The following is a 25,847-nucleotide window of genomic DNA, read 5'->3' as shown; positions in this document are numbered from 1 at the left end:
CTTCTGCTATTCTTTGCGCTCATTTGCAAGTTCACTTTGCTCAGTAGATGGTTGCTGCTGAGGTCGTGACGGGTTTCTTTTGTTCAATTCCTGTTGCTCTGTGGCCCCGGTACCGTTCCCGTGCTGCTGCGATGCGCACCGATGCCCACTTTAGTGAGGGCGACGTTGGCACGCAGACTGAAGATCGATTGAAGAGGACAAAAGCGAGTCCCTTCATGTCCAGTCAATGTCTCGTTACTTTAACAAATATGCAAAACATTACCCCATTGCTCGAGGAGTATCCTGAAGCTCATTAAATAACTTAACAATTATGATTGGAATCTCAGCTCCACCGTAACGAAGAATGAAAGCTGTCAATGCTCCCCACGTTTCAGCTTTCAACTGAAGAAGCTTCAAATCTTGACGATGCTCCCAGCACGTGGAGGGAACGTCACAGACATCGCGCTGATCAGCAAGGGGCAGAACCTGAAAGCGCATCGGAGAGAGGCACAACGCGGAATCTGCACACCGCACTACGACGTGCACGCCGCTCACCAATCCCAGCGCCACAGTCCAGGCTCAACCTTGCGGAGCTTCCGAGATCTGGACAAGAAAATCGGCGACATTCCGGGTTGATTTGACCACAGCCTCTTGTGAAATCTCCCGTGCACTTTCATTGCTCAGCGCGCCCCGCGAATCCCTGAGGTGGAGTGGCAGCGCCCTCGCGTGGCGCGCACCAACACCGCTCCAGGCAGCGCAGGGACCCAAACGGCGTCTGGGAATCGGTCGCGATTCGTGACTCGGTCCGCAACTCTGGACCAGTGCCGGCAGTGAAACAATGAACCCCACGTGACCCCCAACATCCCTACCTCCCCCACCCCTTTGGGGTCCCTCCTCCCACGTGACAACCCCCAAGCCCCCTCCCCCCAGACAAGCCCCCCCACCTCTACCCCTCCCCCTGGTGGCTGTTGTTGTGGTGGTGATTTTGGTGGTGGTTGTTGTTGAACTGGTTATTGTTGTGGTTGTTGTGGTGGTGGTTGTGGTGGTTGTTGTTGTGGTGGTTGTCGTAGTGGTGGTTGTTGTAGTTGTGGTGGTGGTTGTTGTTGCTGCTCTACCACTTTCTCTTGACGAGCACCACGTGGTCACGTGGCGCCCTCGCGAGAAGTTCCCAGCAGCGTCAGTGGTGACGTCACCCCCCCCCACAGTGCTGGGTCACAGCATCGAGGTGACGTCACCAACCCCCCCCACAGTGCTGGGTCACAGCAGCGAGGTGACGTCACCCCCCCCCCCCTCACAGTGCTGGGTCACAGCAGCGAGGCTGCAGGGTGCCCCTCAGGGCCTCTGTTTGTTTTTGTTGTCGCCAACGCGGTGACGTGGTAACGTCACAGCGAGGTACTCCCCGAGTGGCGGGAATCCAGAACGTCAGAATCTGTGTTTGTGGTGCAGGAGGAATCCGATGAGCTGTGAAGCTCTTTGCGTTCACAGATGGTGAAGTGGTGAGGGGCGGGCGTGGGGGGTGGGGAGACGTGTTGACGTCAGCGCGTTGTGGGAGCGTTCGTGGTGACATCACGTTGTGGGAGCGTGCGTGGTGACGTCACCGCGTTCGGAGAGCGTGCGTGGTGACGTCACCGCGTTATGGGAGCTTGGGTGGTGACGTCACCACGCCCATGACGCAGCAGCAGACAACTTGAACAGCTCGGACATTGTTGGCGCCTTTTGTGTTTGGCGCCGTCTCTTTATTTGTTTATTAATTTGTAGATTTAATTTGCTTGGCAGTGGCTGTGTAGAGGATTTGCTCCTCGTGTTTAATTAATGAACGGCGTTGCGGGATGCAGTGAGCACGAATGACGCTGTACACAACTACATTGTTGTTGTTGTTCTGTATTTTTATTGTAGAATCGACGATACAAGCGTTCATTGCCACAGTCGTACGCGCACATTTATACTTTTTAAAATCAATAATATTATTGTTTTGACTTAAAACTTTTCTTGACTGATGACGACCGCTTGTGTTGCGATCAAAACGTCATGAATTTTTGGTTTTTCATTTTAAATTTGTATTTAATGTTTAATATTAAAATTTTCATCTTTTTCTTTCTTTTTCTTTTTTTATCTACGTGACTTTACCGAAATAACGTAAAGAATATAATATTATTGTTGTTGTATCTCTCCCACAACCCATGACACCACCAGTGTATAAACCCATCCCAGTTCACCATTGCTAATCACTGCACCCTACACCACAGTCACACTCCTCTGGCATGGTGAATACATCCACGTTGGCTTCACACACACAGAGCGGTACCTATTTTATCACCCCCCCCCCATGAATGTTGTGAGGATTGTTTACGCTCAGCCCCCCGGTTGTGATGGAGAGCCACGCAGCCCCGAGCCACCGACAGCCACCAGCCAGTCACGGGCGTGGCGCTGCGCGTGGCGGTAACGAGGGTGGCGAGCGCCGTGCGTCGTGGTGGCGTCTGCCCTCTGCGCTGTTCACGTTCACCTCTCTCAGGACGCGCCACTCAGATCCACAATCCTCACTGAGGCACCAACATCATCCCACCACGCGCCCACCCACAGTCCAGGGTGTAGGGGCTGAGTGAACGTTTTATTAAACGAGTGCAACAGCGCCATGGAGTCGGCGCTGTAAAACGACAGCAGCCCCGCGTCCCAGTCCAGGTGGACCCCGACTCTCCGCGGAGGCTGCGGCACCGACAGTGACGTCACTACCCCGCCATGCAGCACTGAGAAGCTGTCGCCACGTTTCTGTAGACACCAGGAGACGTCGCTCCCTCCCAGGCTGCACTCAGCACCACCCCCTCTCCGTGGGATCGTCCCGTACGCGACTCCAATCCGACACCACCTTGCACTCCCCACGTCCACCTCCCAGTAGTGCTGACCCGACGAGAAGCTCTCAGAGCACAGCGCTTGTGGCCAGAAATCAAAGCGATGTGGGTGATGGGGGCGACCCTGGGAGACACCGCTCAGTGTCATCGTCCTGAGATCCGAGGAAATCTGGAGGCGGTCGTGGGCTGAGTTTGTGTCCAGAGTCGGTGAGCGTCCATCTGTGGTGAGTATTAGTGTACACATACTAATATTAGTTAGTATTAGTGTACACATACTAATATTAGTTAGTGTTAGTGTACACAAACGAATATTGGTTAGTATTAGTGTACACACACTAATATTAGTTAGTGTTAGTGTACACACACTAATATTAGTTAGTAATAGTGTACACATACTAATATTAGTTAGTATTAGTGTACACACACTAATATTAGTTAGTATTAGTGTAAACACACTAATATTAGTTAGTATTAGTGTACACACACTAATATTAGTTAGTGTTAGTGTACACATACTAATATTAGTTAGTATTAGTGTACATATACTAATATTAGTTAGTATTAGTGTACACGTACTAATATTAGTTAGTATTAGTGTACACGTACTAATATTAGATAGAATTAGTGTACACGTACTAATATTAGTTAGTATTAGTGTACACATACTAATATTAGTTAGTATTAGTGTACACATACTTATATTAGTTAGTGTTAGTGTACACATACTAATATTAGTTAGTGTTAGTGTACACGTACTAATATTAGTTAGTATTAGTGTACACATACTAATATTAGTTAGTGTTAGTGTACACATACTAATATTAGTTAGTGTTAGTGTACACGTACTAATATTAGTTAGTATTAGTGTACACATACTAATATTAGTTAGTGTTAGTGTACACATACTAATATTAGTTAGTGTTAGTGTACACATACTAATATTAGTAGTATTAGTGTACACATACTAATATTAGTTAGTATTAGTGTACACACACTAATATTAGTTAGTATTAGTGTACACAAACTAATATTCGTTAGTATTAGTGTACACACACTAATATTATTTAGTGTTAGTGTACACATACTAATATTAGTTAGTATTAGTGTACACACACTAATATTAGTTAGTATTAGTGTACACACACTAATATTAGTTAGTGTTAGTGTACACATACTAATATTAGTTAGTATTAGTGTACACACACTAATATTAGTTAGTATAAGTGTACACACACTAATATTCGTTAGTATTGGTGTACACAAACTAATATTCGTTAGTATTAGTGTACACAAACCAATATTCGTTAGTATTAGTGTACACATACTAATATTCGTTAGTATTAGTGTACACATACTAATTTTAGTTAGTGTTTAGTGTACACAAACTAATATTCGTTAGTATTAGTGTACACACACTAATATTAGTTAGTATTAGTGTACACATACTAATATTAGTTAGTATTAGTGTACACATACTAATGAAGTATGGAAAATGACGGCAGGAAACTTCTTGACGGGTAACACACTTTTTATTAAATCTTAACTTGTTACGATACAACGTGTGGTCTCTCTTCTTCCGACTACGGTCTCGACACAACGTGTGGTCTCTCTTCTTCCGACTACGGTCTCGACACAACGTGTGGTCTCTCTTCTTCTGACTACGCACTTCTCTCAACTCGTGTAGACTCTATGCCTCTCGCTACACACACACTTCGCTTCGCTCGTGTAGACACTATGCCTCTCGCTACACACACACTTCGCTTCGCTCGTGTAGACCCTATGTCCCTGGCTACACACTCTTCACTTAGCTCGTGTAGACCCTATGTCCCTGGCTACACACTCTTCACTTAGCTCGTGTAGACCCTATGTCCCTGGCTACACACTCTTCACTTAGCTCGTGTAGACCCTATGTCCCTGGCTACACACTCTTCACTTAGCTCGTGTAGACCCTATGTCCCTGGCTACACACTCTTCACTTAGCTCGTGTAGACCCTATGTCCCTGGCTACACACTCTGCATGCTCACACCGCATGCTCACACTGCCTGCTCACACTGCACTACGTCTCGGGCTACACAGAGTCCCGGTCCCTATAGGACAGCGGGACTAGGTACCGCAGGCCCTCTCTCTTCCTCTCCGTCTTCAGCCTTCGCTGGTTACATCTCTCCCCGTCTTCCTGTGTGCATCCCCTTATATAGTCCCGTCTCCCGGGAGACGGAGCGGATGCGGACTTCGACGTGAGCATCGCTCCTTAGCTAACCAATCACGACGCGCTGTGTCCTACGATCCCTTTCCCCCAGCGCGTGTTTCCACCCCACAACCAATCACGCCGCGCTGCCACACGATCACTCCCTCTCCAGCGCGTCACCGGCACACAGCCAATCACCACGCGCTGGCACACGATCCCTATCCCAGCGCGTATCACCACTACACTAATGAAGTATTGGAAAATGACGGCAGGAAACTCCTTGACGGGAACACACTTCTTTTATTAAATCTTGACTTGTAACAATACAACGCGTGGCCTCTCTTCTTCACAATGCGCTTCTCTTGACTCTGGATTCTGTGCTGCTGGCTCTCTGTGCCTCGTGTAGACTCCGCGCCTCGGCTACACTCCTCTCTCGCTTCGTGTAGACTCTGCGCCTCTGCTACACTCTCCACTCGCCTCGTGTAGACTTTGCATCTCTCTCTCTGGCTACACCGTATGCATACTCGGCTCGTGTAGACCTTCCTCTCTCTCTGGCTACACCGTATGCATACTCGGCTCGTGTAGACCGTTCTCTCTCGCTGGCTACACACTATACATTACTCAGCTCGTGTAGACCGTTCTCTCTCGCTGGCTACACACTATACATTACTCAGCTCGTGTAGACCGTTCTCTCTCGCTGGCTACACACTATACATTACTCAGCTCGTGTAGACCGTTCTCTCTCGCTGGCTACACACTATACATTACTCAGCTCGTGTAGACCGTTCTCTCTCGCTGGCTACACACTTATACCTTACTCTCCTCTACTCTCCATTACTCTCCATTACTCTCCTCTCCGGGCTCTATCTCTGCACCTTCGTCTTCATTCTTAGATGGTTCCACTTCTGCTCCTGCTCCTCTGTGCATCACCTTATATACCCCTTCTTCCCGGGAGACGGAGCGGATGCGGACCTCAACGTCGGCACCGCTCCTCAGTTACCCAATCCCCACGCGCTATCCCTACGATCCGGTTCCGCTCAGCGCGTGTTTCCACTCCCCGACCAATCACACCGCGCTGCTACCCGATCACTCCCTCTGGGCGCGTCACCGGCACACAGCCAATCAGCAGCACTACCCCCACCCGCGCACTGACGCCTGCTCCTCCCCGTCAGCGCGCGTCACCACACACACACCCGTACATACGCGCTGGCACACGACATATACACCCAGCGCGTATCACCACTACATCACCCCCTCCCACATAGCTCGCAGCCGGCCCGGCTGCTAACAACAACCAACCGCGACGATAAAACGACAACCAACAAAAAAAAACCCCATAACCCCCCGAGTGTGCCCCGTAACATAACACAACAACAACAACAACAAGAATAACTATGTACAGATTGACAATGAACCCGAAAAGTCAACAATAACACGATACGAGCAAATTCGAAACGAACGCGCCCCACGTCCCTGCGACTACACGCAGTGACGAGGCGCTCCAACTGCCCCGACTCCTCACGAGGCAGGTCATGCAAAGTAGCACGACCTGGCGCGAGTCCGTCTGGCTGGTCCATCGTATGGGGCGGGACACTGACGACCGTCCGGCGGTTCCGGCTGCTCCAGACGGCGCGGAACGGGCCTGAAAGGGCCGGCCCCGCCGCGGAGATCCGGCCGCCGGTGATCGGCAGCTGTCAGTTCCGAGACACCTGGGAGCAGATCAGGCGAAAATACGTGTGGATCAGGCAGAGACATTTCCCCCTCTGGGTCGCCGGTCACGTCACACGCCCGGCCATCACGACACAAGGGGAGGCCATATGGAGGCGAGAACGGTTTCAGTCGGGAGGGGTGAACGTACCAACGGCGCTTTCCCCACTTTATCTGAACGCACTGGGGCCGTGCAACGCGCACGACCTCCACGGGTCACCTCCACGGTCTCAACAATTTAGGCGACGTAGCCAAGGGTGCCTGAGGGCAATGCAGCCAGGCCCTGTCACCTGGTTTCCATTCGTGCATGGACACCTTCCGTGCCCGCAACCGTTCATTAGCAATTTGGCGAGCCCGCGAATTAAGCCGTGTGGCCTCCCTCGCCTCTGTCAGCTTGTGAATATTAAACTTAATATGTTCTGCCAAATTAGAATTAGTTCGTGGAGCGGACAGGCCAAGTTGCGTTTCTATTGGCGGGTCAGCTTCCCGACCGTACATCAAATAGAATGGGGAAAACCCCGTAGCTGCATGGGGGGCCATTCTATACGCGGCAAGGACTCCCGGGACCTGCAGGTCCCAATCTACATGTGCCTCGCACACCTGCTGGCACAGCATGGAAGTCAAGGTTTTGTGGAGTCTCTCCACCATCCCGTCAGTCTGCGGGTGGTACGGGGAGGTACGCACCTTCTTGGTACCCAACAGATCGCACACCTCTTGCAACAATTTACTCGAAAAATTTTTACCTTGGTCGGTCAGCAGGCGTTCGGGAGCCCCCTTGTCCAGGACATAGCCCTGGACGAAGGCATCCATCACAGCCGCTGCCGACTGGTTAGCGAGAGGCCACGCCATAGGCCATCGGGTAAAGTATTCGACCCCCACTAACAAATATTTATTCCCTCTCGGCGTGACTGGGAAGGGCCCCAAAATATCGAGTGCAACGAGCTCGTTGGTACGCGAGACCTGAATAGATTGCAGCGGTGGATTAGCTGCCACGGCCGGTGGTTTACGCCTGGCGCACTCAACGCACCCCTTCAGAATATGCACCACATCACTTCCCATTCCCGGCCAGTAATAGTCACGCTGAAGCAGGGCAAGCGTCTTGTTAACTCCCAAGTGCAAGAGGCGTTCGTGTGCCGCCAAGACAACCCTCCCCCTCACAGCGGAAGGCACCACGAGTGCGTTCCGCCGGGACAAACTGTCCCATTTCAATAACACGCCCTGCTCAAGTACATAGGAGCCGGTACGCTCCTGGTCCCCCTCGGGACCCCCAACCTTGCGGCGCAATGCTAGCAGCGAGCTGTCCGCCATCTGGAGGCGGCCCCATTCGCTGAGCGACAGCGAGAGCAGCGAGTCCCGACCCTGAGAGGCAGTGGAATCATCCCCGATCGGTGCGCCCGCTGTCGCAGCCAGTGCCCCCATCTCCCCCGCAAGCGTCGGTTTACAGCGCGCCGATCCCGACAAACACGCGCATTCATCACAAGGCAACAACCGCGACAAGCAATCGGCATTCGTGTGTCGCAACCCCTTACGGTACGTAGTCGTAAACTGATAGTCCTGGAGGACTTCCAACCAACGCGACAACTGGCCCGAGGGCTGGGCGACCCTCAATGAATACTGTAGCGCCGCGTGGTCCGTTCGGACTGTAAAGTGACGACCATAAAGATATGGCCTAAACTGCTGCACAAAAAAAACAATGGCAAGCAGCTCGCGACGGGTGACACAGTAGCGCTGCTCCGCCGGAGACAACACCCTACTACCGTAGGCGACAACTCTTTCGACACCCCCAACGACTTGGGATAGCACCCCCCCAATGCCCGTGTTGCTAGCATCCGTGTCCAGCAAAAAGGGACTGGCAAAATCGGGATAACACAAGGGTGGGGCACCCACCAAGGCGTCCCGGAGGGAGCGAAACGCGGCCTCCTCCTCCGGTCCCCATTTGAACTTCACTCCCTTCGCCGTTAGAGCGTGCAAGGGTTTTGCAATAGTGGCGAAGTGCTCAACGAACCGCCGATAATAAGAAGCAAACCCAATGAAACTACGCACGTCGGAAACGGACGTAGGTGTCGGCCACGAACCGACACAATCCGTCTTCGCGGGATCGGTGGAGATCCCCGAAGAATCGACAATGTGACCCAAGTATCTAACGGACCTACGAAGGAGGTGACATTTGGCCGGTTTAAATTTCAACTTAGCCGATCGCATTCGCAAGAACACCCCTCTCAATCGCCGGAGGTGTTCCACAAACGTTTTACTGAAAACAATGACATCGTCCATATAAATCAAGCATGTATCCCACTGCAAGCCCGACAAAACCAGCTCCATAAGTCGCTGAAACGTCGCTGGAGAGGAGTGAAGTCCCATGGGTAACCGGTTAAACTGGAACAGCCCCCCTGGAGTCCGAAATGCTGTCTTAGGTTTCGACTCTTCGTCGAGCGGCAACTGCCAAAACCCCGATAACAAATCAAGAGTCGAAAAATATCGCGCACCAGACAATGCATCGAGGGACTCATCCATCCTGGGGAGCGGATACGCGTCAGCCACAGAGATCTTATTCAGGCGACGGAAATCAACGCAGAATCGCAGGGACCCGTCCTGCTTCTTAACCAGCACAATAGGCGCTCCCCACGGGCTAGAGGAGGGCGAAATAATATCGGCTTCTAGCATATCGTTAACAGCCGACTGAACATGTTCCTTCTCCACGGGACTCAGTCGGAAGGGATTTAGCCTGACCGGCGCCGCATCGCCCGTTTCAATGTGATGGTGCAACAAATCCGTGCACCCAATGTCATACTTATGTTTACTGAATACATCAGAGAATTCAATGAGCAACTCGCGCAGCGCACCCAACTGCGCCGCCGACAAATCGTCCGAGGCGGCACATAACGAATGGACCCACTCAAGGTCTTCCCTTGGCTCAACGTTCCGCGCGGGGCTCGAGCCCACCTGCGCAACCAACCCATCATCCCCAGGGACCTGCGCCGCGTGAGCCAGCACGGTGCCCTGCGGAATGACAGCTGGTCGCGACCCCGCGTTCAAAACCATCACAAACGGATCCCTGTCAGCCCGCACCAAAGTGTGAGCCACCGATAAATCAAGACCCCCGACAGCCTTGTTAGAAGGACCCAAAAGCATACTCTGTCCCGAAGCCTCCCTCACCCATGGTTTCCGCAACCGGAGGGGAATCAACATCTGTGAACCCGGGGGCACTTGCACTGTCTGCGTCGCCACCGCTTGTATCGTAGCGCACGCCGTCCGAATGTCAGTAGGGCCCGTCAAAAATGAAATCCGGCGACCCGATGGCAGTTCAATGCATCGTTGATCGATAAGAATTTTAATGGGCATTTTAGCCAAAAAGTCAGTGCCCAAAAGACACGGAACTGCCAAAGAAGACGAAACGAAAACGGGTCCCGACAATTTGATATCTCCAATGCAAATGGACGCCCTAACCTGACCGATAATGCCCAACGATCCCCCATTAGCGGCGTAAAATGGCACATCCACTGGAAGCAGCGGACGACATTGGACCGGAAGAATATTATAAATGAGGTCCGATATAATAGTTGCCGATGCCCCCGTGTCCACTAACACCCTAATCTCAACCCCATCAATAGATCCCGTAACAACGGACGAACCCGCCGAAGCAGCCACAATTCTATGCCCCAATTCCGCCCATTCAATGTCTCCCTGGTCCCGGCCGAACCCCCCTCGCCGAACCGAATCCCCGAACCTTAACCGGCCCTCCTCCGCCGCAACGCGGCGTCCCATGTGTGCCGAATAAACAGGCCGAGCGTGTGAGGTGCCGCGACTTGCCGGGGATTGTAGAGATGACTTGGGCTCTCGGTCGTCGTCCAGCCGAGCTCCCATGGCGCGCTGCCGCGGAGCGCGGCACCCGGACGCCACGTGGCCCCGGAGGCCGCAGTTATAGCACGTGACGAGGGTCGGAGTAGATCTTGGTTGCTCCGACTTTCGGCCCGATCGCAGAGGCGACCGGGCCCCCGGCCTCCAGTCCCCTGGTCGTCCCGTGGCGAACGCCTCCTCTCGTGGGCTGACGACTTGGGGTTCGGCGACCACCAAACCCGGGGCTGCGACGACAGCAGCGTTGCAACCAACGCCTTGCTTCCGTTGTAGGGCCTCGTGCGCTTGAATACTCGTGGCGACTCTCAAAGAAGAAATATCAATCTCGTCAGCTGTGTTGATAGGGACCCCCAGGTCCTGCGCCAACTTGAGCAGCTGCTCCAAAACCATCGCGTCTTGGCCCTCCTCGTCCATCCGAGGGAACGCAGCATCAGCAAGAGCCAGCAACGCCGTGCGATAGGCCAGCGCGGTCTCCGTGGCCGCTTTCCGTCTTGCGTAGAACTGATGGCGGCACGTAGAGGGAGGCCCGTAGACCCTGGCCAACAAACCCAGCGCATCCTTCAGCGTGGAGCGGTCCGACTTCCGTGCAGCCCTGAAGGCCGCGAGCGCATCGTCGTCCAGCATGGCGGGCAATGCCCGCAGCGCCGTAGCATCGGACCACGCTGACATCTCTTGATGCGCCAAAAACCTTCGCTGAAATTGGCCCCAGTCTCCGCCTTCCGCCTTGAAGGCTGACAACGTGGGCAGGCGCTGCTGAAAAATGAAGTCATCCGCCTCGTGGTTCCTCTCCGCCTGTCCGTCGGTGTCTAAGATGGCGGCTCCAGCAGCAGACGTAAGATGGCGGACCCCCTCGCGCGCTGATGACGTCGATGCGCGCGCTTGGGAACCCACCACCACGTGGCGCTCGCCGTTCCCGCCAAAAGTAGGCCCAGGCGCAATGGCGGGAATCCCCCATTCGTTTTGGCGGGAATCTGCGGGGCGACCTTGTAAAATGTCCCCCACCGTCCCCGCTCCTCCCGACGAGCTGATCTCCGCCAAGATGGACGCGGCGGCGAGCAGCAGCTCCGCCAGTCTGGAGTGCGCCTCACGAAGCCCGGCGTCTGTCCCCGGTCGCTCGGCCGGCGCCGTCGACGGACCCTGCAGCGTGGGCAAGTCCTCTTCCTCACCCCCCGCCACCAGCGGCCCCGAGTCGTCCAGGTCTTCCTCGCGGTCAATCCCGTGGGTCCTACGGGTCTTCCTCGTCTCCATACTTGGAAGCCCGTTTCACTTCTGACGCCAGATGAAGTATTGGAAAATGACGGCAGGAAACTCCTTGACGGGAACACACTTCTTTTATTAAATCTTGACTTGTAACAATACAACGCGTGGCCTCTCTTCTTCACAATGCGCTTCTCTTGACTCTGGATTCTGTGCTGCTGGCTCTCTGTGCCTCGTGTAGACTCCGCGCCTCGGCTACACTCCTCTCTCGCTTCGTGTAGACTCTGCGCCTCTGCTACACTCTCCACTCGCCTCGTGTAGACTTTGCATCTCTCTCTCTGGCTACACCGTATGCATACTCGGCTCGTGTAGACCTTCCTCTCTCTCTGGCTACACCGTATGCATACTCGGCTCGTGTAGACCGTTCTCTCTCGCTGGCTACACACTATACATTACTCAGCTCGTGTAGACCGTTCTCTCTCGCTGGCTACACACTATACATTACTCAGCTCGTGTAGACCGTTCTCTCTCGCTGGCTACACACTATACATTACTCAGCTCGTGTAGACCGTTCTCTCTCGCTGGCTACACACTATACATTACTCAGCTCGTGTAGACCGTTCTCTCTCGCTGGCTACACACTTATACCTTACTCTCCTCTACTCTCCATTACTCTCCATTACTCTCCTCTCCGGGCTCTATCTCTGCACCTTCGTCTTCATTCTTAGATGGTTCCACTTCTGCTCCTGCTCCTCTGTGCATCACCCTATATACCCCTTCTTCCCGGGAGACGGAGCGGATGCGGACCTCAACGTCGGCACCGCTCCTCAGTTACCCAATCCCCACGCGCTATCCCTACGATCCGGTTCCGCTCAGCGCGTGTTTCCACTCCCCGACCAATCACACCGCGCTGCTACCCGATCACTCCCTCTGGGCGCGTCACCGGCACACAGCCAATCAGCAGCACTACCCCCACCCGCGCACTGACGCCTGCTCCTCCCCGTCAGCGCGCGTCACCACACACACACCCATACATACGCGCTGGCACACGACATATACACCCAGCGCGTATCACCACTACACTAATATTCGTTAGTATTAGTGTACACATACTAATATTCATTAGTATTAGTGTACACAAATTAATATTCGTTAGTATTAGTGTACACACACTAATATTAGTTAGTATTAGTGTACACGTACTAATATTAGTTAGTATTAGTGTATACACACTAATATTAGTTAGTGTTAGTGTACACATAATACTATTAGTTAGTATTAGTGTATACATACTAATATTAGTTAGTGTTAGTGTACACATACTAATATTAGTTAGCAAGTGTAAACAAACTAATATTAGTTAGTATTAGTGTACATATACTAATATTCGTTAGTATTAGTGTACACAAACTAATATTCGTTAGTATTAGTGTACAAAAACTAATATTAGTTAGTATTAGTGTACATATACTAATATTAGTTAGTATTAGTGTACACAAACTAATATTCGTTAGTATTAGTGTACACATACTAATATTAGTTAGTATTAGTGTACATATACTAATATTTGTTAGTATTAGTGTACACATACTAATATTAGTTAGTATTAGTGTACACAAACTAATATTCGTTAGTATTAGTGTACACATACTAATATTCCTTAGTATTAGTGTACACAAACTAATATTCGTTAGTATTAGTGTACACAAACTAATATTCGTTAGTATTAGTGTACACAAACTAATATTAGTTAGTATTAGTGTACACATACTAATATTAGTTAGTGTTAGTGTACACATACTAATATTCGTTAGTATTAGTGTACACATACTAATATTAGTTAGTATTAGTGTGCACACACTAATATTCGTTAGTATTAGTGTACACATACTAATATTAGTTAGTATTAGTGTACACATACTAATATTAGTTAGTATTAGTGTACATATACTAATATTCGTTAGTATTAGTGTACACAAACTAATATTCGTTAGTATTAGTGTACACACACTAATATTCGTTAGTATTAGTGTACACACACTAATATTCGTTAGTATTAGTGTTCACACACTAATATTCGTTAGTATTAGTGTACACAAACTAATATTCGGCAGTATTAGTGTACACACACCAATATTCGTTAGTATTAGTGTACATATACTAATAATCGTTAGTATTATTGTACACAAACTAATATTCGTTAGTATTAGTGTACACACACTAATATTCGTTAGTATTAGTGTACATATACTAATATTCGTTAGTATTAGTGTACACAAACTAATTTTCGTCAGTATTAGTGTACACAAACTAATATTAGTTAGTTATAGTGTACACATACTAATATTAGTGAGTATTAGTGTACACAAACTAATATTCGTTATTATTAGTCTACACAAACTAATATTAGTTAGTTATAGTGTACACATGCTAATATTAGTTAGTATTAGTGTACATACTAATATTAGTTAGTATTAGTGTACACACACTAATATTCGTTAATATTAGTGTACACATATTAATATTCGTTAGTATTAGTGTACACATATTAATATTCGTTAGTATTAGTGTACATATACCAACATTCGTTAGTATTAGTGTACACATACTAATATTCGATAGTATTAGTGTACACACACTAATATTCGTTAGTATTAGTGTACACATACTAATATTCATTAGTATTAGTGTGCACATACTAATATTCGTTAGTATTAGTGTACACATACTAATATTCGTTAGTATTAGTGTACACATACTAATATTCGTTAGTATTAGTGTACACATACTAATATTAGTTAGTATTAGTGTACACAAACTAATATTAGTTAGTATTAGTGTACACTTACTAATATTCGTTAGTATTAGTGTACACATACCAATATTAGTTAGAATTAGTGTACACATACTAATATTCGTTAGTATTAGTGTACACATACTAATATTCGTTAGTATTAGTGTACATATACTAATATTCGTTAGTATTGGTGTACATATACTAATATTAGTTAGTATTAGTGTGCACATACTAATATTCTTTAGTATTAGTGTACACATACTAATATTCGTTAGTATTAGTGTATATATACTAATATTAGTTAGTATTAGTGTACACAAACTAATATTAGCTAGTATTAGTGTAGAAATACTAATATTCTTCAGTATCTGTGTACACATACTAACATTCGTTATTAGTGGTGTACACATATTAGCATTCATTCGTATTTGTGTACACATACATTACTAGTACACGTACACAATTACTAACTCTAAACACATTTTTCTAAATGTAGACAGAAAACCTCGTGGACCAGGAGAAATATCCACTCAACCACGGAGAGAACATGCAGACTTCAAATAGACAGCAGGCGTTAGGGTCGGGATTGAGCCGACGACATTCTGTGTACCAGGCAAGGTAGTTAACATCTACATCGCCACCGTGGTGTAAACAACAGTGCTTGTACTGGAGCGTGCACTTCACCATCTTGGTGTGTGACTACACTGTGTCTAGTCACTCCTACAGCTCATTACAGCTCTGCTGCAGTGTGGGTCTCTGAGCATCCTTTTATAAATTAATAAAAAAAAACTTTTAAATATTTTTTATTTTACCAGGTAAGGCCCACTGAGCTATTTAGTTGTTCATTTTTTCTCAGTGTCCTGGCCACAAATGACAGCTCAACGAAATGGCTTATTTTTTGGTTCTTTTCGGTTAAGTCACGTCTAAAAATAAAATAATAAATTAAAATAAAATAACATATTACGACGTTTCGATTGCAACACAAGCAATCATCATCAGGCATAAAAGAAATAGCAACAAAAATCTAACTAGAAAAAAACTATAGACAGACATACAAGCAGACAGACATCACAACGGCACACAGAGAGAGGAGCAAGCTGACAACGCGGCACGGGCACGCAAGCCTGAAAATTAGGAGGCAGGCACACGAAAATTAAATAACCTAGTAAAATATCGAAATGTGATGTAATACAACACAGAGAGTCGGTTAACACACAATTAACGCATAGCCTGGTTGATTACGTGTTTCAAAATTTGCTAAGTTAGAATTTTAAGTGTGAGCAACAAAAATCTAACTAGTAAACTATAGACAGACATACAAGCAGACAGACATCACAACGGCACACAGAGAGAGGACACAAATCGGCACAAAGAGAGGGGTCGTTTCTGTGACGGTCCCTTAAATATAGAGAGGAGGGGGTGGGGACGGGGAGAGGGAGAGGGCGGAGAGAATCAAGCATATCAAAGACTGCATGCCAACGTACTCCTATTGTAAGTAAACTGACAACGCGGCACGATGATGATTTTTTTTCGATTTAAAGCTTTCGTGACTGCAGGGATTCATCTTCTTGGTTCTTTCGGTAAAGTCACGTAGAAGGGAAGTAATAAAATAATAAAAATAAAACATAATAAAACAATTCTCACGACGTTTCGGAGGCAACACAAGTCTCCGTCATCAGGTGGGACCGTCACAGCCAGATTAGCTGCATCAAGTGAGGCAATGATTCAAGATGTAATCCCTTAAAAGCGAGTTGAGGGGGGAGGAGAGGGAGGGGGGAGCTCATCAGACTATGGTAGCCAATGAATGGAACGTATCGGGAGGGAGGGGGGGCGAGGCCAAAAGGGTGGGCGACGGCGTGCAAGCGATTGTGCGCAAGCGGCTAATTACTGCACACGCCAACGCAATGGAGCGATTATGCGCAAGCGGCCAACTGGAGCGATTATGCGCAAGCGGCCAACTGCCGCACACGCCAACACAATGTCCATTGTGTTGGCGTGTGCGGCAATGTCCATTGTGTTGGCGTGTGCGGCAGTTGGCCGCTTGCGCATAATCGCTCCAGTTGGCCGCTTGCGCATAATCGCCAACACAATGGACATTGTGTTGGCGTGTGCGGCAGTTGGCCGCTTGCGCATAATCGCTCCATTGCGTTGGCGTGTGCAGTAATTAGCCGCTTGCGCACAATCGCTTGCACGCCGTCGCCCACCCTTTTGGCCTCGCCCCCCCTCCCTCCCGATACGTTCCATTCATTGGCTACCATAGTCTGATGAGCTCCCCCCTCCCTCTCCTCCCCCCCTCAACTCGCTTTTAAGGAATTACATCTTGAATCATTGCCTCACTTGATGCAGCTAATCTGGCTGTGACGGTCCCACCTGATGACGGAGACTTGTGTTGCCTCCGAAACGTCGTGAGAATTGTTTTATTATGTTTTATTTTTATTATTTTATTACTTCCCTTCTACGTGACTTTACCGAAAGAACCAAGAAGACGATGATGATTGCTTGTGTTGCAATCGAAACGTCGTAATATGTTATTTTATTTTAATTTATTATTTTATTTTTTGACGTGACTTAACCGAAAAGAACCAAAGAATAATTCCTGCAGTCACGAAAGCTCCTAAATTAAGATTGAAATGGCTTATCATGCTCTAAACGTGTGATGTTGATTCTAAATGTAGAGGGAAAAACCGGAGGACCCAGAGAAAAACTCACGCCACCACCACGAGGAGAGAGAGAGAGAGATGCAGACTCCGAACATACAGCAGGGACTGGTAGGGTTGGAATCGAACCCACGACCTCCTGTATGTCAGGCGAGGTAGTGAACATCTCGTCACCGTGGCGCCCACCTCTCTAAGCTCTGGGCATCATTTTAAGAATTGTGGTCCAGCATCTAGCAATAAATAGCCCAATTAATGCACGTCTTGAAGTCGGCAATGTGATAATAATTACAGACTGTGAAGGCTGCCTGGGTGATGATTTTTCTATTGCATTCAGTCTCCACCCCGCCCTTCTTTGTATCTCAGTTGTTTAATCCCAGTCCTCTCTGACTCCCACACACTCTGCTCTGTGAGAGTTGTACCCCGACAATAATCGCTCTACCTTCATGGGACCTCCCTTGCCAGTATCAAAATATAAGAATAGGTTTCACCCTTTCTGGCAATAAAACAGTTGAGTTAAGATGTTAAAACACCAAACTGAAACCTTTTTCAAGGAATCATGTCTGCATTTACTACATTTGTGGTGAACATGCAAACCAAAAAATGCTCTGGTAGTATATGATGCATTGTCTTTGAAACTGATTGGTCCACACCAGAGACAGCTTTCTTGAGAGCCTCGTCTCAAACAGCGTTAGACCAGAGGACAACGCCCAAAAGGCGAACAGCACAAGGGCAATGCCACTATCAGGACATTGAGAGCTTGGGGTGAGCAGCTACATCATGGGACCTCCCTTTCCAGTATCAAAATATAATAGGTTTTTTGTTTGCATGTTCCCCACACATATGTGGTTAATGCAGACATGATTCCTTGCAAAAGGTTTCAGTTTGGTGTTTCAACATCTTAACACAGCTGTTTTATTGCCAGAAAGGGTAAAATATATTATTTCTACTGTACCTTGTTATGAACACCTGCAGCACGCAACGTGTTCGGCTTACATCAGCCCTGAGTCCAACTCAGCAGCCAGCACCGTCACCCTCCTCCGCTCCCCCCCCCCCGCGTGACAGAACGGGTGCCCGCCTGAGGGTGCCCTACGGTCACCAGTGTTGACATTCAATGCAGAGACTCTGCACGACGATTGATCTCCCTAGACCAGAGGTCTGTAACCTGCGGCTCTCCTTCAGGGACCGCTTCGTGATGTTATTTCTCAAGGTCACCACCGTCTCGTGTTCACCTCATGCATTGTGGTGGCTTTTGAAATATAGAGTTGTCTTTTTACATACTGGATTCAAACAAAATTATCTTATTGTTATTTTGGCTATCGACCCCTGGCTTAGACGGCCACCGTGCTGCTCTCAATGAACACTTTGCCCGCTGCGTGATGCACCTCATGATACACTGAGGCTCTCTTTGTTATCACCTCGGTAACCGTGTTTATCGCTGAATCCACCTCACGTCTCTCCCTCCCAAGTTGGCAAGTGCCTGTGCACTCTCGCCTGGCTTAAACGCACGACACAGGCCCGCCGCCTCGTGGTGCTGATATTGTGTTTGTAGCGAATGGGGCTGCAGCTGTGAGTGAAGCAGAGAGACTTACACACATCAGCCAGGAGATTCGTTCTGACGCCTCCCCCTGAGATTACTTTTGCGAGGTTCAGGCCGCTGGAGACAGGGGCTGGGTCATCCTGAGTCTCCTGAGAGACGGAGCTCCTTCTGCACTCATAGCACGGGGCACATACAGAGTCTAATGAGGGTCCATGTCTTTCTACACACAGCACGAGACACACAGAGTCTAATGATGGTTCATGTCTCTCTACAAATGGACAAAATAGGCAGCACTCAACTTGTGAACGCCCGTACTTACAAACCAGCTCCCATGAAATAAAAAATAACTTTGACTTAAAATGCAAACTCGCAGTTGCAAACTGAACCGCAGAACTTTTTTGTTCAATGAAGCGATCCTATGCCAGGTGTAATGAGTCGGCCTCGTGCTGGGAGTGTTTGCGTGTGTACGGACATTGTGTGTGTGTGTGTGTAAAAGTGTGGGGGGTACAGCTGGTGCATCTACCAGTCATCTCAGTCAAAGCCAACCCATGTGCTGGGTCTGTCCCGAGACCTCCTGTCAGCGAGCCCTTCGACATTTCACGTGGCCTCAAAGTGCACTTGGCCTGGCATAGGCGCCGTGGTAACGTGACCGTCACTTAGTGGCGAATGACGGGTATTGGTATTGGTGTGGGGAGCGGTAGGGGAGCAGTAGTGTAGCGGTGAGTGCACTGCACTACGAAAGCATTGACCAGAGGTCGATTCTTGCTCACGCCAAAACCAGTACCTGGTGTGGTGCGTAAACATCACCACCAGGGAGACAAAAGCAGCAGGCCGTGACGCTGGCCACCCACCCCTCGTGTGCCACAGTAGCGGCCATCTTAGGCGCTGCTCGCTGAGAGAACTTGCCCCAAACAGCCTGTTAAGGCTACACGGGGGATTGTTGTCGTCGGGGTGTCTTTGTCTTTGTGTGTGCATGCGTGCCACGTTTGTTGTGGTGACTCATTGCCACCCTTCCGACTACAGGCCAGCATCAATGTAAGTGAACATACATTTTCTTTTCTATGTTATTTTATGTTTAATTTACTATACAGTAAAAAAAAAAATTTACATTGTTAGATGCAAATGTATAACATTTCTTCTTTATTATGAGTTTAACAATGCTTCCCTCTTTGTTGAACCGTAACACATTTTATAACCGTGTCAGAATTTTAATACGGTGCATTATTATTTTCCGACTTACAAACCGTTCGACTTACGAACGAGTCTCACGAACAAACTACGTGCGTAACCCGAGGTCTGCCCGTACGGGATACAATAGACTATATGGGTTCCAACTGCATAAAGGGGTTAATTTGGAATCACATCACGACCGTTCAATTATTTGTCCACAAGGTGGCAGCCAGAGCTCGAGTTTGAGTCTGGGTAGGTACTGACCTGAGACTCTCATGCAGGGGATCCTGAAAAACACAAATCCGCATTTCACATTAACATTGACATCATAAACAGATGCCCCACCTCCACACAGTCACCTGCTGTTTACAGCGGAGTGCGACATCAGGGAATTATCAAATACCTGCACACTGATAATGGTGAAAAACAGGGTTAGTTTAACTGAACACGGACTGACGTCTAAATATGACAAAACCACTCTAAACAGGCCTAGTCCAGCACCTACACGAATGGTTTCATAATGCGCAACAACTCATGTATTGAACTCTCAATAAACTTAACTTTTTAACATTTTATCAGGTAAGGCCCATTGAACTATGTCGCTCTTTTTCATACGCAACCTGGCTATCACAAATGACAGCTCAACGAAGTGGCTTATCACGTGGGAATTTATAGTGGCTGCCTAATACTCTGAAAGTGTGATGTTCATTATAAATGTGGAAGAAAAATCAGAGGAGCCGGAGAAAAATCTATGGGACCATGGGGAGAGAGAGAGTGAGAAAAATGCAAAGTTTAAATTTGCAGCAGGTATCGTCAGGGTCGGGGTCAAACACACGACCTTCTGCATAGCAGGCGAGGTAAATGGCGATGTACTGGACAAGTCCAGGGCTGAATGTCACACGGAAGCAAACGCGCGTCTATTTCTGGACACCGCCGCTTGCGCCCAGGTCGAAAAACACTGAAATAAGATTGCCAACAATGTCAACGTCTCACAGGGCGGTGCGCCTCTGCTGGTTGGAGATAACCCCTCAGATAAAGCAAGGATGTGAGTTTAAACTATACATATAGTTTTTATACCTTATCAGGTAAGGCCCATTGAGCTATAAAGCTTTGCTTCAGAAGTAACCTTGCCACAAATGATAACTCAAGAAAGTGGCTCATCACGTGTAAATTTATAGCAGCAAAATACTCTAAACGCGTGGTGTTGATTCGAAATGTGGAGGGAAAACCCGGAGAACCGTAAAAAAATCCACGCATGCACGAGGAGAGAGAGAGATGCAAACTCCGAATATACAGCAGACGTCAGGGTTGTTATCGAACCCACAACCTCCTGCACACCAGGCGAGGTAGTTAACATCTCCTAGCCACCACGGCGAGTGAATGGAGGTGGTGCCACCTGCAGGAAGGAGAGCGGGTCCTGCACGGCGACGGCGGCGAGCAGCTGGTTGATCTCCTGCTCCAGGCCGCGTGCTCTGCTCTCGTAGCGAGCGATGTCCGCCTGGATGCGGGACAGCGCGGAGCGGCCCTCCTCGTCCACGCGCTCCAGCGCCTCCCTCTCCTCCTCCTTCAGCTGCTCCCTCCGGCGCTCAAACTCTCGGCTGATCCGCGCCTTGGTCCCGCGCAGAGACTCCTACGCAGAGATACGATGACGCGCTCTTGAAACGCAACACGACAGAGTGCGATGTGACTTCATGAAGGACTTCGATACGGCCACGTCTCATAACTACATACAAAGAGGCGGGTGACTTAATTTTTGAGAACGTCGAGTAATGAAATGCATGAAAGGAGGAGATTTAGTGAAGATATTCATGGGCACTCTTATGCCAAAGTCTGAGTATCCTTATTGTTTGCGTGTTTGTCTATATCTGCACGTGTCTGTGTGTCTGTTTAACACGTAGGCTTTCACGACCAATATTATTCATAATCAACGTGTTTGGGTTAGATCGCGTTATTTATAAATGTGTCGTAACCCTCCACCACGCGACACGGCCAATCAGCAAAAAAGTGTCACGTCTCTCTCTGTATCTGCACGTGTCTGTGTGTCTCTCTGTACCTGCACGCGCTTGTATTCACCCTTGAGCTGCTGTGTCCATGATTCTGCAGAAGTCTTCTTCTTCTCTCTCCCCGTCTTCTCGAGTCTGAACGCCTCCTATACACGCGGTAGACAAATACGCGATGTTTGGTACTCCCATCATTATCACCATCAACTGGCCCATGTCTTTAACCCGGAGCCTTGCAAGCCAGTTTTCTGGATCGCCCAGCGATAATCATCGCCCTTTGAATCTTCCAACCTCCCACATTGTGCTGTAGTCTTCAGGAAGCAGCACAACATCCGTGTCAGAGGTAGGTGGCTGGATCACAGCGTGGTGTATTGAGGAGTCCCCACTTATACGCTCGTGTTTTCTCCAGTTTTTTCTAACAATGTAATCTCGCGGAACCGACAACCATAACCCCCCGAGATATCTACAGAACACACTTTGCGTGACAGTGCGGTAAACACCCAAACTTAAATCCGAAACATTACAGGGAACCAAGCTGAGTGCCAGAGCTGTGTTAGGGTGCAGACGGTTCTGGTGCTGATGGGGCTGCTGCTCGCGTGTGTTGGGACAAGTTGGACAGGACTCAGGGGAGGGGAGAGCCATGTGACCAGGTTCGCAGCATGCTAACCACTACACCACCGTTCCCCAAAGCAGGAACAACCGCACACTCTTCCACAGTTTAAACATATTCCTAAAAATGCAGTGTATGTGATACTAGTAATTTTAAGAATATTTCTACAATTAAATTCATGTAGGTTAAGATTAACACGTAGGCTATCGTTACCAATATCCAGAAGAGGTTTTTTGGCTAATAGTGCGTAAATATAAATGCATCATTAAACCCGCTGCCACGCGAGACAGCCATGAGTAAAGTTTGCCATGTAACCAAAACATGCCAATTAGTTAAGAGTTTAGAACACCGGTGTGTTGGAGAGGAAACCCACTACAACATTTACAATTCAAGTACCATGACGTTTCGCTGGTAATTACAACAACCAGCATCATCAAGTGACAGCCAGAGTTGAATATGCAGAATAATATTATCAGTAGCTAGAAAAGCAACATTGTCAACATTAACACTATAATACTGATAGAACGATACAAGGAATATTTCCTGCAGCAACAACGACAACAATCACATCCATAGTCATGATGAAAATGATTGACTTAAATATCCTTCATTGTGATGTTTGACTTAAGCTGTCCCAAATTTAATTGCCTCTCGCAGGGTCTGACACTGGCAGGACTAAGTGTTGTGAACGTGAAACTCTGCCCACACCAAGTCCCACCCAGGTCTGGGTGTGGTGTGCCCTTAGACCCGCACTCTGTTGCCCCATTTCACCAGCCAATAAAAGCGTGGCAGGCTAAACGCTCTCGGGGTTGCAAGCTTCACCGTGGCAGCGCTCAATCACAATCCACTGTTCTGTCATGGAATGCAAATACACGGCGTCTATGTTAGAGGCAGGGTGGCATTTTAGACACCAAACATGGCAACATAATCAAATCTAAATCTGCCCTACGGACAATCAAACCCTGCCTGATGGCCTGTCACTCCCACTGGAATGGCTTCTGATTTGCCTCTTTTAAGTTCACGGTCAGTGCAATTTTGAACCGTCTAACGTTTGAAGTATCTTGTGTTAGTCAAAATTACTTTCTACCCATCATTGCTACTCACAAGTACGAATCTTATAATGCCAAGTGTATTTTGCAACTTTGCCAGCCATGTCACAAAGTGCCTTGTTTTCTAACGAAACCATGGAACATACTGCTTTGCTGTCCATTCAAATCAACATTACCCTCTTCAGTGTGATTTGATTGACCGTCACAATGCTGACACAATAGGAGGTACCTAATAATACGCAGATCTAAATGATAAAATACACACTGTCTATCTGAACAGTACACACACACAGGATGATGCAGTCACACGGCGGGATATTTAGTTACAGCAGCGATTTATATCTCACCTGCTTCGTCTGTTGTGCATTCTTTATTGTCATAACCTCATGCCCTCGATGTTCCCCAGCGATGGTGCACACTGTGCAGACCGGGCTCTCATCCTGTTCACAGTAAAGAACGAGCTCCTGTCTGTGCTCCTGGCACCGTCGCTCCTCCAGGTTCGCGATGGGAGCCACCAGGACGTGGTCTCTCAGCCTGGGATTCTCCAAGTGAGGCTTCAAGTGCTTCGCACAGTAGGACATCTCACATCTCACGCAGGTCCTCACTGCAGGGGTTTGGCAGTGGTCACAAACGACGGCCGCGGCCATCCCGTCTCCAACTCTGAGCTGCTCCGCCAGGTTGGCGAGGGCCACGTTCCTCCTCAGCTGGGGTCGCACAGGGAAGGTCGCTCGGCACTGCGGGCAGCGGAAGCTGCTCGCCGTCTCCCAGGCGGCCTCCAGGCACCGCAGGCAGAACGAGTGTCCGCAGCTCAGCGTGGAGGGGCAGACGAACGTGCCCAGGCAGATGGAGCAGCGCAGCTCACTATCCACACTCTCACTGGGAGTCGCGCTCGCCATGACCCATGGGTGTCGCTGAGATCAATTGCTGTGTGGCTCAGAGAGACGCTGTATCAGGGCCTCTCTCTTATAGCGACGGTGAAGAAGGAAGTAAAATACTTAAAATATTTGCATTGTCGTCACTGACATCACGAGACACTGCTAGGAATGTGAACCCATGTCCTTGGTGTGCAAACAGCAGCTTCAAGGTTAACATTGTTAAAGTACACACCTGGACACGAACAAAATGTATCAAATGAATCTATTATTTTAACAAATATATTCATTTAAATAAATTAGTGTTGTTGTTAATATAAATCAGTGTCAGCTGTGGTGGCTAATTCATGAGATTAGTATCGAGAGATAAACTCATCCATCCAGAGCTCAGCGCACACGTTGGTGTCTATGGTAAGACAAAGCAATGGATTGGGTGCCACCATGGCTATGAGATGTTATCTCGCCCGCCTTACGGCTGCTTTATATTTAATGTTTGCGTCTTTCTCTCCCCTTGTTCGCGGGAATTTATATCTGGATCCTCCGGTTTATCATCCACATTTAGAATCAACATCAAGCATTTAGAGTATTTGGCTGCAATAAATTTCGACATAATCCGCTTCATTGCGCTCTCCTATGTAATAGGCAGGTCGCTTCTGACAAAGAGCCACATAGCACAGTGAGCCTTACCTGGTAAAATAAAAAAAAATCTGTTTGTATAGTTGTAGATATCTCATGATGTCCTGTAATTCAATCTCTGGGTAATTACCCCAACGTGACAAACTGCTTGAATGTCTTTGTGGCATCCGAGACGGAATTTGTCTGTAGACTCCCGTGACCCATTCTGGAATCTTGAGCCTTTTGCCAGCAGTGTGACTATCACCAACTCTACCTGCCTCTATCACCCACTGCTGGCGATATCACCGTCTCTCACTCTCACCTTTCCAGAGACTGCAGATTCCCATTCCGACCATTCACAGCCACACCACCACTTATTTCACATGCGTTGTTTTATATTCGCATGTACGGCTACTCTGCACGTGTCCTCTATCCGTCTTTCTACATCCCCCTCCCCTCCCCAATTGGTCCGGGCTTTGCTCATCACACCACGATGCCCCTCTAGCGTGTTGAGGCACAGCGTGGTGCGATGCACAGGCATCTTGGCAACTAAACATAGCCTGATGGCTGATCATCAAGGAGTCGAGCCCATTGAGCTAAAACGTTATTTTTCAGGGGGGGTTTAAATGGCAGACATCAAAGCATTTCACAAGTACACAAAGACAAAGATTTCCTGTATAACTTTAACAGACTGTTGGGGCAAGTGCTGTTAGTGAGCTCCTATGAAGGCCGGCACTGCACACAAGGGGGTGGGTGGCCAGCTCCTCGCC

General features: G+C 48.4%; 1 protein-coding gene across 1 annotated transcript; it reads right to left on the bottom strand.

Annotated features, from left to right (window-relative positions):
- Positions 1–1,844: 1,844 nt before the first annotated feature.
- Positions 1,845–24,526, bottom strand: LOC144733130 (E3 ubiquitin-protein ligase TRIM58-like). Its single transcript, XM_078614892.1, has 6 exons — positions 23,938–24,526; positions 21,985–22,080; positions 21,328–21,561; positions 20,196–20,218; positions 18,814–18,929; positions 1,845–3,044 (listed from the first exon to the last, which is right to left on the bottom strand). The coding sequence occupies exons 1-6, from the start codon at positions 24,484–24,486 to the stop codon at positions 2,488–2,490; spliced, it is 1,575 nt and encodes a 524-aa protein (XP_078471018.1). The 5' UTR covers positions 24,487–24,526; the 3' UTR covers positions 1,845–2,487.
- Between the last annotated feature and the right edge of the window lie 1,321 nt (positions 24,527–25,847).

The sequence above is a fragment of the Lampetra planeri genome, chromosome 45, assembly GCF_965212315.1.
Source record: "Lampetra planeri chromosome 45, kcLamPlan1.2.h2, whole genome shotgun sequence".
Taxonomy (NCBI): domain Eukaryota; kingdom Metazoa; phylum Chordata; class Hyperoartia; order Petromyzontiformes; family Petromyzontidae; genus Lampetra; species Lampetra planeri.
Note: the sequence above shows the minus strand (reverse complement) of the source record. Positions and strands in the feature narration are given on the sequence as shown.